Source organism: Hibiscus syriacus, unplaced genomic scaffold, assembly GCF_006381635.1.
Source record: "Hibiscus syriacus cultivar Baekdansim isolate YM2019G1 unplaced genomic scaffold, ASM638163v2 tig00110482_pilon, whole genome shotgun sequence".
NCBI classification, from domain to species: Eukaryota; Viridiplantae; Streptophyta; class Magnoliopsida; order Malvales; family Malvaceae; genus Hibiscus; species Hibiscus syriacus.
The window spans coordinates 2,936,212-2,951,501 of NW_024062758.1; the positions used below are offsets into that span (position 1 = coordinate 2,936,212).

At 30.7% G+C, this 15,290-nt stretch overlaps 1 protein-coding gene across 1 annotated transcript; it reads right to left on the reverse strand.

Moving 5' to 3' along the window:
• Positions 1-448: 448 nt before the first annotated feature.
• LOC120128663 (probable inactive purple acid phosphatase 1) lies at positions 449-4,263 on the reverse strand. Its single transcript, XM_039146304.1, has 13 exons — positions 3,935-4,263; positions 3,737-3,824; positions 3,384-3,656; positions 2,486-2,594; positions 2,283-2,397; positions 2,087-2,219; positions 1,796-1,983; positions 1,477-1,663; positions 1,313-1,380; positions 1,057-1,135; positions 756-944; positions 603-683; positions 449-516 (listed from the first exon to the last, which is right to left on the reverse strand). Exons 1-13 carry the CDS (start codon positions 4,261-4,263, stop codon positions 460-462), a joined length of 1,896 nt encoding a protein of 631 aa, XP_039002235.1. The 3' UTR covers positions 449-459.
• Positions 4,264-15,290: the final 11,027 nt, after the last annotated feature.

Genomic DNA, 15,290 nt, shown 5'->3' on the forward strand with positions numbered 1-15,290 from the left:
CATGTACAAACTTAACAATTATCTACACTTTCTTCCTTCTAGAAATAGACAAGACCCGTAGGATCCAAATTTCATTGTTTGCGTCTCCTTTTCAGGAATTATATGTTAAAAGAATACCCATAATGTAAGCTTTTGTTTCAACTTTTAAATATTTATATGAAATAACACTCAATTATGAATTAATTTAAATTGAATGAATACCGTATGTTTAGACTTCTTGGTAAAAACGCAGTCAAACTAATAAAAATAAAACCTGTGCATATTACACATTTAACAGAAGAAGAAAAAATACTCTTTAACCATGTCGAATCCATTAAACCAGCTTGATATTATAAATTTTATATAACATAAATTTTTATTTTTACCAAACTTAGACTTACACCACAAGAAAATACACCAACACAACGTGGTACAGGAATTTTGAGAGATAATAAAAGCTGTAGATTTCCAATTTGGGTTTTACTTTTTGGTAACGATGAAACTATCCTCGACGTCTTTGGTATTGGAATTCACAAACTGCAAAACATGAAGAACTGAAGGACGTGAGAGATTGTCAAAATTCGGACGTTTTAAACTTGAAATGGAGGGTGTTTCGTATCAACCTCTAAGCTCAGCTCATCCTTTGAGGCATGTGCTCTAACATACCCAAATTCAGAAATCCTTTTCAAACTCCAACTAGGCGCCTGTTTAATCAACAAATATTAATCACTTTTGGGTTAATTAACTGATAATCATATGTTCAATTCTGAACTTACGTCATCGGAAAATTTGTCCAGACTGAAACCAGCCATTCCAACGATAGCTTGCACAGGTGCAGTGTAGTTGCTGTTATCGTATGTGTCGATGCCGTTTCCATCTTTCGTTGGCATTGCCAGACATTCAGAATTGTAGACAGAACATGTTCTCTCATAATTGTGTACATGTCCGAAAAGGACCAAATCCACCTAATTCATATTCTCTTACCATCATCTTTTTCAAAAATATAAAAATAAAAAAAAAGAGAGAGGGAAATTTAAACCAGCTTGATGAATAATGAAGCCATTGGTTTCTAGTTACCTTGTTATCCAGGAGAAGGGGTTCTACGACTTGAAGGAATCGAACATCAGCACCTAGAGAACTATACATTGGCCTGTGTCTGCATTTTCCAAACAAAGAATCAACGGATTCTGTCGATATTTATTTTATGGATAGACTTGTTCAAGGATCAGGTTGTTCGTTTAAACCAAAAGAGTCAATGATTTCAATATTCAGCACCGAACATCCATGAAGAGCTGTTTTTGCAGTAAGACTAATTTTGCAGCCTTTAACTTACCCTGTAAAAATCAACCAAGGTGTTTTTGATCGATCAACTGAAGCCATATCCTTCTTCATCCAGTTATACTGTTGAATTTTCAAGTGTTTATTAGTTTCAGAAATTGGTTCAAAAATCAAAATAAGATCAGATTGGAGAGATTAATAATTCAGATATTATTTTACCTGCTCAGACTGTTCAGTCCAGTCATGTTCTGTTGAAATGACAGTGAAATGAACACTGCCTTGCTCTATGGAATACCATGGCTTATCTTTCTCTGGTGTTGGCATTGGGAAATAGGCCTCATAAGGGACTCCACATTCCCCTCCCGAGTCTGGACCTGGGTACCAAGACCCTGAATCCACATAGTCCCTGAAAAGTGCGGGCTAAAATCAGTGATAATGGCTGATATATACCTTTCATATTCGAGTCATTTTAAGTTCGAATCAATTTCAAGTTGGGTCATTTTAGGTCCAGATCATGTACTTTCTACAAGAAAGTTACCTCTCGTGATTCCCAGTTGCAGTCATGTAAGTGACTTGAGAAGCTAGAGGGGTTATAAGGTGAAGGAAGAAATCCCATTCAACTAAGAAGCCAGTTGCATAGCTTATGTCTCCGATGTGGAAAATGGAGTCTACATTGCCGCTTTCAACTTCTTCGGTCATTGCTTTTATTACTGAAATTGATCCTGGCTGAATGTGCCAGAAAAACATTAAAAAAAACCCCCTCATTTCAGATTCGTCATACTAATGGTTTTAGTAGTAATCACATTGTATTCCAAACTCACGCCTCTACCTGAATGTAATGCTCTGCAGAATCATCCAGCGGAGCCTTTCCCATATCGCCAAATACGAGAAATTTGAGTTCATCTGATCCTCCGGCCGGTGGTGTCCGGAACCCGGTTTCACCACTCCATCCAACTGCATCACTGAATCAAACAGAATATAAAACAGAAGATGAATTTGCTGCAATAATATATATATACACTTACCTTCCATATTTGTACTTAAAGGAAGTTGAAGGCTGCAATCCTGTCATGACTGCGGTGTGAATGTAACCCGGGTCATGCCATCCAAAGTCCTTTGCTGGGCTAGGTACAACGGAACCTAAACATTCCAGAATGGGAAACGAAAATGCAAGTGAAAAAAGGGGGTTATTGAAAAACGAATTGAGGGTATTAAGAAGGGAACTCACTGCACATATCATCTGCTGAAAATGTTGCAACTTGTGACGTTTGTGATTTTCCATCTCCGTACTCTACTTGTTGAGGTTCCTTATCTCCACTAACCCATGTTAATCTCATCTACACCCCAAATGATAACAAAGTACTTAACAATCGAGTCGATCCATTATTTTAGACAACTAGATATTCAGGTGTGAGTGTTGAAAGATGAGGTCAAAAATATAATGATCCTCAAAGATCATATTCCACATCAATGTGCCAAATACAGATATTTCAATCAAAATGAACAGATGGAGTAACATAAGAAAAATCAATAATCGAGCATCAACTAGTTATGTTACTGGTACTCCGGTAGGCATATGAATTCGAGAATCTAATTTATTGATAAGTTTGAATTTATATCTGATTTGATCTAATTTTATCATAAAAAAATTATCATTTCAGACTTGTCCAATCTCTATGTTATTGGCAGACCTATCAAATTTTGATTTGAAGTCGAAATTCTTAATCAATTAATAAGCAAATCTATATATTTGACTTGATTCGATTCTATCATAAAAGATTAATATTTTAAATTTATCTAATTCAAAACCCAAAACAACCAAACCGAAGATGATCTTCAAAACTGAAAATAACTTCTGATTACTTGAACTTAAAGAATAACCTGATCTAAATTGATTTGACTTAAAACCAACAATTGACAAGTCTAATTATTAAGAATTATTTTTTTTAAGTATACGTGTTTGATGTATCTTATATACATTTAAAAAAAATATGATATACATATTTCAAATAAATATCTAAATTCGATACTCTTCTGCATCGGATATAGTATATTTATATTTAAATTTTAAAAAAAAATATAGTCTACTATAAGAATTCATGCGTAGGAATTAAATATTTTCATACCGATGTGGCAGTGGAATCTATGCTGGAGAGATGTCCATACAATGGAGAAGTGGGATTAGAAAATTTCAAAGGGGCGTCGGTCCTCATCAAAACGCAAGGTGTGCTGAACCCGCCGGCAAAGAACACGAATTCGATGTCGGTTCTGATGTTAACGACATGAAAAGATACGGAACCAATACAAGTGGTGACCTCGCAGTCGCCGTTGTTGCCATATTTCTGGCATTCTTTGTTCTTGCAACTTAGATAGTCTGGATCACTGCTCACATACTTTGCCTGCACAAATACATCGAAAAAAAGGATTGAATTCGCCGGATCTCGATTCCTGGTTAAACACATATACAAACTAAAGATACCTTAACAGGATAATGGCAGAGGAGAGGAAGTGCACTAGTATCGCCGGTCTGAATATAGTAAGCCTCACTTTCAAGACAAGTAGTCACACTGTATGTATGCATGTACATAAGATGGGAAAACAAGGTAAAAAATCAAAGTAAAACATGAAGAAAAAAAAAACAAGTTGAAATTAGGAAGAGCATGAAAAGTGTAAGTACTTAGAATAGGAAGGAGAGATCATGGCAATCCAATCACTTTCTGATGGAACCAAAACTCCACCAACATTCACTGTCACGAACTGATCATCGGAGAGGTCAGCATCGTCGGTGACGTTTATTCGGAGATACGGATTAGGATCTGGGCATTGAATTAAAGTTCTTCGGTTGAGCACTCGAAAATCAGATATTGCGGTGTAGTTGAGGTGAAGGTACGTCGAGTCGGCCACGGGAGGCTGCAATTCAAACGAAGAAGAAGATGGAATAGCAAGGAAAAGTATCAATAGAATGAAGGATAATTTGCATGCATGATGTTTTAAACGTTGCTCCATCTGGGAAGAAATCATGTAATTTTGGTGACTTTGGGTTTTCTTTGCTGTTGATTTAGTTTTCTAGCATTATTTTTGTCATTTTGAAGATTGGAAAATTGGATGAAAAGATCAAAACGATTATATTTATAGGCCAATATTGGGAATCTCCGAGGGGACAATTAGGTTTCTAATTGATGAAAACGTTGTTACATTGATACTAAAGAGGATTATATTAACTGTCATGTTTTGTCCCAAACCTGGAAATTCTTTATTACCATTTACTTGCCTTGTTCGAAAATAAAGATGCGTTGACTTATTTTCATTAATTTTCTCGAAATCTTATAGATTTCAACCCATTGATTTTTTGCATTACGTACCAGGAGGAAGAAGAGGATGAAATATCAAAAGTGTTGAGACATTCCATTATTGAAATAAAATAAATAAATGTAAAGATGTGTATTTTTTAAAAATCAATAGCTTCTATAAAAGTGAGTAGAAAAATGGGTAGGTTTTAAGAAGTAAATACGTAACTTTTTGTTTAAAAGGAATTAACATCAACGCCTGCTGCTATTTGGTACAAGAGTTAAGATAGTAGGAAGTTTTCAAAGCAATGCGCATGTGTATGCTAGAAAATTCTACGACCATAGACGCCGTTGAATATTATTAAGATGAGTATTATTAATTTAATTTATAAAATTTTAAAAAATTTAACGTATAATTATAAACAAAGAAAAATATTCAGAGTTTTTTGATTTAGGGTTGGTATTTGATCTAATTACTGTTAAAAAATTGTGAAAATAATGTAATTAATATTATATTTTAAATAATTTATAATTATACGTTGAGTCTTTTAGATTTTTAATTTATTTTTAATTAAATTATTATTGCTTAGCAGTGTTCATCGTTAATGATATTCAACAGTCCTTGTCGAACGTGGCAGACTCATCCGTCTATATTAGGTTTTATCGCCTTCTTATTATATGGGACAGAAATAATTTTATGTACATTTTAAAAGTTATCTAACAATATTTATTGAATGATTTTTAATATTTTTTTTACTTGAATGGATAAATGTAAAATTGACATCGACTCAATTAACCTCTTAAATAATAATATAGATATACACAAATATTTTTATTATATCAATATTTTAAATTATAATTGACCATTTTATGTAAATTACTATAAGTTGATGTGTATATAAAAATATATATTAAAAATAATTTTCATTTGATGTATTGAATATATCTAATTCCATATATTTTTATACAGTATTAACTTATTAAAATTAAACATATATGTACGAAACAATTTATTAAAAAAAATTAAACATATCGTTATAGGTAAACATATCTATAATCACCCGTAGATTGATAATAAAAAATTAAACATATAATTATAAGTAAACACATTTAGTTTATTTTTATTTATTTAATAATATCTCATATTATTTTATGATAAACTAAATTCAATCAATTCATCAAATATAATTTATTAAAAGTATATTATATTTTTCCTAGTTTGTTTTGTTTTTGAGTCTATTATAATTATTATTTAAAAAGTTGTTTTAGGGATTGTTGTTTACCTTTAATTGATTTTCTGGACAATGAATTCTGAAAAATGAATTATATTTTCTGAAAAATAAATTCTAGAAAGTATTTTTTAGTGTTTGGATGATGTTCTTTAATTCATTTTCTTCTATTTGGTAATCTTTACGAAAAATATTTTCTGGAATTTATTTGACATAAACACATATTATAATTTATTATCTTTTATTTTAATCAGATTATTTTTATTGTCTAGAAAGTATTTTCTAATGTTTGGATGATGTTGTGTAATTTATTTTTCCACTATTTGCTAAATTTTACTAAAATATTTTTTTAAAATTTTTAGTATTTTAGTAAAATATACACATTATAAATTTTATTGATTTTTTTATCTTTTATTTTTACCAAGTTAATTTTATTATTATTAGAATTAAATGTCAGTCAAAATTTTTTATAATTGTAGATAATATGAATAATTTCAGTTAATTGTGTTATAAATACATTATTTTTATTAATTACGATGCTTTTCTTAAAAAAATTTATAGTACGTTATCGAACTTTTTGAAAAATATGATTTCATGTAACAAAATTTAAGAGAATAGAAAAATTGAGAATTGAGAATAATCATAAATGCATTAACAAGTAATCGAACGATCAAAGAACTGAAAGAATAAAAAAAAGATCTAACTTAAAGTTTATTACTCTAATATTGTTTCACTAATATAAACATTGAAAAAAATAAAGGTCGAGACTCCAAAAAATTTAAGAGAAACGTGTGAAATAGGTATGACTTAAAAGGTTAGATTTTGAAGTTTCATAGAGATTGTGGATTGTAAAATTAGGAATTTTAATGAACTCGAAGGAGGAATTTAAAGTAAAACCCTCATTTTTAATGGGTTTAAAAAATTGAATATTTTAAGATAAAGGTTTGGAAAAGAAAACGATGTAGGTGCAAAGTGTTGCTTATCATGGGAAAAAGATAGAGAAATATAAAAGATAAAGTACCTTACGGTTGTTATCATCGTCGATGAGAGAGTGATGATATCGCCTTTTTCATTGAAAGAAAGAAGACAATATAAACACTTAAAAAAACGGTGACGAAATGTATAAAATGATTTACCGAAAATAAAAGGAGAAGTCATTTTACATGAAAAGCTTAAGTTTTCCGTTGACTTGTAAAGCAAATTATTTTGACCAAGTTTATTTTATTTTACCAAACACGGAAAAGTAAAAGTAAAACACTTTCTGTAAAACTAAATACTCCAAACAAACATACCCTTAGAGTCCATTACAATTATAAGGGTTGAGGGTGAGTTAAAGGGTTGGCCCAAAACAAACCATATTATATACTAAAACAAGCTCGGATCCAAAATGTTCCAATGAGCCCTAAAATGCATTTCTTCGCATCTTGTTAACCCATTCTTTTATCTATATCTATATTATAAAATTCATAATAAATTTGGTATTACGAGTATACTTTATCAAAGGTCGGCTTCTCTTTTTATGCCTGAATTTCTAATAAATTTTGAAAGTATTCGAGAAAATGTAAAGTTCTAAAATATTATTTTTAATTTTTTTTATAAAAAATTATATTTTAGATCAGATTACATTTAAACAAATATAAAATATATTAATATAATATACAAAATCAACTCAAACTTAACTAAATGTAAACAAGAACGCATCTAATTACGAGTTCAGTAGTACTAACTTAATGGTTGGGTTGATAAAATATCCTTCAAATTTTTAATATAATAATATATATATTATAAGAAGTTAGCATAACTTTTTTCATTCACATAGTCACGTGACACAATGTTCTAATATAAACTTAGTTGATGCCAAATTAAATTGAAGACAAAAATGTCTAATTTTCGACAATTCCCACGTTATTAGACTAATAAACATGATGGTAGTAATTAATCATAGTACTTGGATCGACCTAAAGCCAATAAAATAGGGTGGAATTTAGAGGAAAATGTTGTAATATTCTTAGCTTCATCTTAAGGAAGAAAACAGCGGTTGGCCGCTACACTACAAAATGTGGAGTCTTGAAAACATCCATCCCATCCCACCTTAAACATCGAAAGCATCGATGCCCATTTTAAGACAAGAAGCTGTGTTTTAATGTCCAAATTTCATTTTTGCCTTTTGTAAAAATCAAAGAGTGTAGCACAGGCTTTCTCTTTCAACACCTTGAAAACACCCATCCTTTCATGTTTCCTTCTACTTTGGATTTTGTTTGATTCTAACCACTCCCATAAGATCACAAAACTAAATAGATACGAGGAAGATGGAGAATACATATAAATAAATAAATAAATAATATGAAAATATGTATATTCTACAAAATGTATTATATTTAAGTTGTAGGTTTATTTTATATATTCTTCAATTTAATCAGTTTAATTCCATATAATTTAATTATATTTTCTTTGTACTATTTAGGTCAGAATTGAAGTTTTAAAAACTTAAAAAGTTCACTGCCTAAAACCAATCAAATTAAAATAAAAATGTACAATTAAATATTAATGTATAGTACAAGAGCTAATGACATAATTTTACCGCCTAAATTATCTAATTAAAGTGACATGAGATCATTTAAGTATAATGTTACTTTAAAAAATTGATTAAATCAATAAAAAAATACAATCATAAATGCGTTCATAGACCAATAGAATCAAGTATCAAAAGTATATCCCAAGCATATATAAATTCAGAAGAGCAAAGACCTAAAATTGCTGGCCACTACCACTGCCTCCACGCCGAAGGCCAAAGTAAACAACGGGACAAAAGGAACATCAACAAAATCATATAAGAAATTAAAAATGGAAGCAAGTGGGCATCACAGTTTGCCACTAACAAGATTAAGCCAATCCAACAACATTATGTGGTAAATTACCAAGCCTTTGATTATGTGCATAATCTGAGTCTTCATTACACACTAAAACCAACAATTTTAAAACCCTTTTTTTTTTCTTTTGAGGAAAACAAGGGAGGAGGGCAGAGATACTCCAACTCAACCCCCAAAGACCACATTATCCTTAAATTATTGTTGATGTCGTTTAAATTCTACTTTAGTTTTGGCTGTTCTTAAAACTTGCGTGTCTCTTTTTCCTAATGCTAGGAGGAGTCCCCTAAGTGGATATCGCTCTGTTTTTGGGTTTGAAAAAAGATAACAAATAGTTGATTTGGAGGCACATGGAAATTGTAATCCCCACTATCACCTACTAGCCAACAAGCAAGGTTGTTGTTTTGCTTTGGTAGGGCATGTTTGGCTTTGTCTTGTGTTTGAGAATGATTCCAATTTTGGTCACCTTTTATTCCCATCCAGTGCATATCCTACCAAAAACAATTTCTTATATATATATATATAAAAGAGGATGATTCTTCCACGACCGACGAGTACCGATAAGTATTACTAATGATAAGCATCGATAAATTAATTTATAAAACGTTAAATTATAAATTACTCAACATATTATTATAATTTAATTAAAAATCTAAATGTAATTTATTTAAAATGCAATATTAATTTCATTAATTTTTTAAATCTTATTTTTTATTATAATTAAATCAAATAGTAACCCCTAAATTAAAAAAAACTTTAATTTCTTTTAAAGCTTTGAAGTTATCATCACCGCTGCTGTCGTCGTCATCGTCGTCGCCACAGCTGGTATCATCTGTCATCGTTTATTGAATCTTTGACTTTCATCCCTCCCAACGTGGACATCGTTCATCGCATTTGCACAAAAGCTTAATTTATTTTATTTTATTTTGAACTTGTCCAAGCTGTCACCGACGAGTGGTGTCTCACCAGTTGTCGGTGCTTTCACTGGCAGTGGTCGTGGATGCTGATGTGAGAATGCCGCCTCTAATCATCCTTCCTTAATCTTCTTATTTCTAAACCCTAACAATAACCCCAACTCTAATTTTCAAATCAGTCTAATTATAGAACCCTAATTCCCAAATTGATTACCATAATTCTCAAATTAGAACCCCAATTAGGAGTTTTGAACCATAATTCTTACATTCGAACCATATTTTTGAAACTTAATTTCGAATTCCCAATTTGAATCAAGAAGGACATACTCGTACCTTGACTCATGTGTATTGGTATACGAGCATCCCAATATCTATACAGATAGTGTATCGATACCATAATTGTACATTGTTTTTGTATGTGAAAGCGTGTATCAATACACTATTAAAGTGTATCGGTACAATATGCTTGATTTGTACAATTTTTTGTTACTACAATTATAAAGCAATTAACCATTTTAATAATGTTGCTTTTGTTTATGTTTATGAAAATACATATTTTTTTAAATGGGTGATAATAAAGATACCAAAATTCAAATTACAGAGGTAGATGTTTATATTCAGGATGAAGATGGCCATAATTAGGATAAAGATGGATACAACAGTGAATCAGATTATGAAACTTATACTAAAGAAGAACAAACTGATTACCCTATTGATGATGACAAGCATATAGATGATGAGAAGACAATTGACAACTTCATTGAAGAAAACATATGAGATAAGATTAGGAAGGAATTAAAACATTATGATGAGAATGCTATGAATATACTGAAGTGGAAGTTTAGATGATTTGCATTGAATTTTATCATACCGATACAAAGGTGAAAGACTTTGGAATTCGAGTCAACCAGACAGTGAAAAGTCAAAATGGTGTTTATATAATTGCAAAGAAAATGACGTGCCATAAAGAGAGATATAGAGAGGATAGGTAGACTAACCTGCGGAATAGAAAACATGAACAAAGACATCCGAGTTGGGTGTGGAGCATTTATTAGATTCCAATTTGATGAACATTATCAATATTGGACAGTGGCTAAATTCCACGCAGAACATAATAATGAAATGGTTTAGCAACACATGTTGATTACATTAGGTATATAATTAATCCAAAAGTAAATTGTTACATATTAACACACACACACACATATATATACAATGTTCTTTAATGGCTTATTTTGTTGGTTATTTCGAAAAATTTGTGGGTTAGATCGAATTAAGATTAAGAGCATGCACAACTCTAGAATTAGTCCAAGTAAGATGATGCAAAATTTCTTGAATGAAGCTAGTTCAATTGAGAATTTTGGATTTCTACGTAAGGATTTGTACAATTATCTATATAGAATCAAATGAGAAGAAGTGCAAGATGGTTATACTGAAACTGTGATGGCCTATTTATATGAAAAGTAAGAATATGATCCTTTCTTTTTTGTAAGGCACACGAGGGATGAATTCAGAAACTTAGAGAAGTTATTATGGGTCGATGGTATATCACGCGTAGACTATAAAGAATTTGAGCATGTTCTTGCATTTGATAGGACTTACAAGTGCAACACATGCAACAAGTCATTCATTATTTTGACTGGTGTTAATCATCATCGAAACACAATGCCATTTGGATGTGCGTTGATTGTGAATGAGAAAGGGGATACATATGTGTGGGTGTTACAACAATTGATAGAAGCGAGAGATGACCACATACCTCTTATTGTTATTACTGATATAGATAAGGCCATGGCAAATGCCATTTTTGAAGTACCACCCAAGGTAAAACATAGATTGTGTTTATGGCATATCATAATGAACATGCAGTCTTATACTTATCACATTTTTATCGACGAGTTTTTAATATGCGTTGACAAGTGTAAAACTAAATAAGATTTTGAAAGGGTTTGGAAAGAATTAGTAGACAAACATAAAGTTGAAGGAATGAGATGAGTTATAGAATTGTATGAAGATAAAGAGAAATGGGCACAAGCATATTTGTAAGGATATTTTTTATGTAGGTAACATTGTATAAACTTTACTTGTATTGAATAATATATTTATTTATTGTATTTAAAAATATATATTTTGGTGTGCAACAATGAAAACTACTTAATGGTGCGAGTTAATGAATAGAATATTGAAAACTTGGTTGAACAGAAAGACAATGTTGTATCGATTTGTTGTAAATTATCATAAATAACTGCAATCTCTAAAATGGGAAGAACGTCATCAAGATTACAAAACAAATGATGAACAACCATATTGTGACGGTGTGTTGGCAAGTTTAAAACGTAATGCAATCCAAGTATATACGAGAAATGCTTTTGTTACACTGCGCAAAGAAATGTCATATGAGGATTATTGTTTGGTAAAAAAAATTAGAAGTACAAAATGAGTGCATGTGTTATTGGTTAGAGTATTTTGAAAAGGAGAAGTTGCATATTATACTTAAAGATACCACACATGATACCATGTATTGTTGTTGTATGAAGTTGGAGTCTATTGGTTTTCCATGTCGTCATATGTTTACCGTGTTGAAATATGAAAAGGTAAAAGAGACAACTCAAGGATGTATAATTAAACGATAGACTACTTATACGAAGAAAGATGTTGGATTACAAAATAAGGATGCAGATGTTGAAGATAATAATCCAACAGCAGTTCAAGCCATGTATTCCACTCTAGCCTCTTATTGTATGACTATATGTCAATGTATATCACAAACATTCAAAACTTTCAATGAGATTAAAGATCAATTTGCAAAATTGGTAAAAGCGAATAGACTCTTAGAATTAGTGATCATATAGTTCTTGAAACAGGAAGAGGAAAACACAAGAGAACAAAGTGCCAAGCTTCATCATCCAACAAAACACATGTTTCATATGATGAAGATCTCAAGTTGGACTTGCATAAATCCTCTGAACCTTTTCCGAACAAGCTTTGTCATTAGGATACGAGACATACTTATGCACTTGAAATATCAAAATTATTAAATTAGTTATATACATGGCCGACACATATAAAAAAACCGACATATCCAAGGTAATTAAATATGAAATATAACAGTGATCACTCTTTGTTGTTATGTATGTTGATACTATTTTTTCGCATGTTGCAGATACTAATGAATTGAAAAATATGGAAAAGATCCAACTATTTTGGATTGGCAACCAAATAAGGACTGATAGTTTGTGGTCTCGTCCAAATATCTGAAGTAATTAAATATGAAATATAATAGTAATTACTCTTTGTTGTTATGTTTATACTGATGCACTTAAAAAATGTGTTAGTTTTTTTGTTGTTACGATTACTAATGTAATTTTCTATAATTTTTTTACTCTCATGATAAACAGTACTAGGTCAGATGATAGTTGTGGTTGTCCTTTTTGCATCCATCAAGAGATTTAGTTTAGCTATGTTATTCTAGATATACATGCAGGACATACTACTTATATGCATAAAATATTATTAAGTTTTAATCTTTCAGATTGTATAAAGTTGGTTTTTCTACTTACTTAACTTATCTAATTTGCAATTACGATGTTTATGGTGTTTTGTAATTTTCTTCCCCTTGCTTTAACGCAGTGTCAAATACAAAGATAAAACTTATTTGAAACAAATTCAAATTTAAATTCAATGTTGGAATATTCAAGTTTTTTTAAATAAGTTCAAATTATTTATATTATTTATAATACATGTTCCTTACAGTGAGTTTCTTAAAATAAATTCAAATTCAATGCAATACATATATAGTGCGTACGGATACGAGTATCAATACAAGCAGTGTAACAATACGATGGAATTATGTGAAATTCTAGTATGTTTCAACGGTATCGGTACGCATTGTATACTAATACAGTTCAAATGCACATATTGATATACATTAATAATTGTACCGGTACGTACAGGCTTAGTACCTATAAATAGCCTTTTATTCGATTTTTCCCTAAGTTTTATCAAACTCTAACCCTAAAAATGCACATTTCTCTAAAAAAAACATTCTTTTATCACTCAAAATCTAAAATCCTTAACAATTTTTTTTAAAGGTTTTCAAGGAATTTCATCTCCAAACAACGAATCGTGCATACCCATCACATCATTGACAATTTTTCTAGGTATTATTTGGATTTTTTAATTTTCTCCATTATTTTATATTTTTTTTAGGATTTTACATCTAGATTGAACCTTCTTAGGTTTTTAGGTTTTTACATCTAAGTTGAATATATAGGTTTAATTTATTATAATATAATATTTGTCTTTAGGTTTTTACATCTAGATTGAATATCTAAAATGGACTGAAATTATTGATTTTTTTATACAATATGATTATTGTTTTTACATGAGGTTGATTTTTATATAGCACTAAAATCAAAACTTATGACTAAATGTCGTCATTTAGATTTACCATCTTTGAGTCAACTTGAAACCAAACCTCAACCCATTTTAGCAAGTTCTTTTGACACATGTTTTAATGAACCCGAAGTAATAAACCAAAGGGCAATGTTTGATATGTTCAAAAATTTTACTATTAGGGATGAGTGTGTTGTTGATTTTGAATTTATGTCTAATCCCAATTTTAAATTTTCTTTCTTGATCTTATGAAGCGTTGGAAATTTTTAACCTTTCTTAAGCTTAAATAACAATATTTTCCTACTTTAACCCGAATTTTTTTGTAAAGCTCGTTGTCTTGTTGATGAACCTAGTAACATTGTTTTCCCATAGAGTCATATCTTATGGGAAAAACCTTTCTCCTAGACATCGAAATATTTGCCGACTATCTAGGTCTAGAAAACATTAGTCTTGATTATGAGAATCAACTTATTCTTGGTTCTCCGCCACATGCTTTGTTATTTCCCTAAACGCCCATGACTTCTTTCTCTATTTTATTATCATTTGGTGGTTTTGGCAATCTGAAGATAAGTATTATACCATTAGGGCTATCGATGTGTGGTGGATTCAGTACTTCCAAACTAGGCAACGCATCAATCTTGCTCAGGTAATTTTTGTCAACCTAGTTTACATTGTTAATAATCGTCTTACCTCTATGGTCACCTCATTTTACTATAGTTGAGTCCTAAGTCATATCTTTATTAAAGAGAACATAAATTGCTCCATAGATATTCATTTTCCTATAGGAAATAAAATTAAGGGCTCGTTTCGAACTCGTCAATGGTGAGTGGATTCCTCACGCTTCACGGCCAGCTCCAACACTTACAGCGGCTCGAGCGGATCGTCAGCCAATTGCTCTAGTACCTCAAGGAGATCTCTTTGGCATCACTTTCAAAGTTGATCACTCGAATGGAGGATCGCATTATGTGTCGTTTTGATTTAGTTGATAAACGTCTTGACATCTTGGAGTATTCGATTCAACTTCTTCAGGATGATGGCAACGACGATGTTGATGGCGACGACGATGTACAAGAGGCTTAGCTTTATTCTATGGATTAGTTTGGATTATGTTGGATTATTTTGTTATGGCAATGTCACTTTGGATTATTTTTTATTTGTTGGATTATTTACCACTTTATATTTATGGATTTTGGATCTTTTTGAATAATTTGATAACTGTTCAATTTTATTTTGGATATTTTGTTGTTATTATTTTGATAAGTGTTTTTTGTACATCGTATATAATTATGGTTTAAGTTTAATGAGATCAATTGTTTAATTAAATATTGAGACATGAGCACT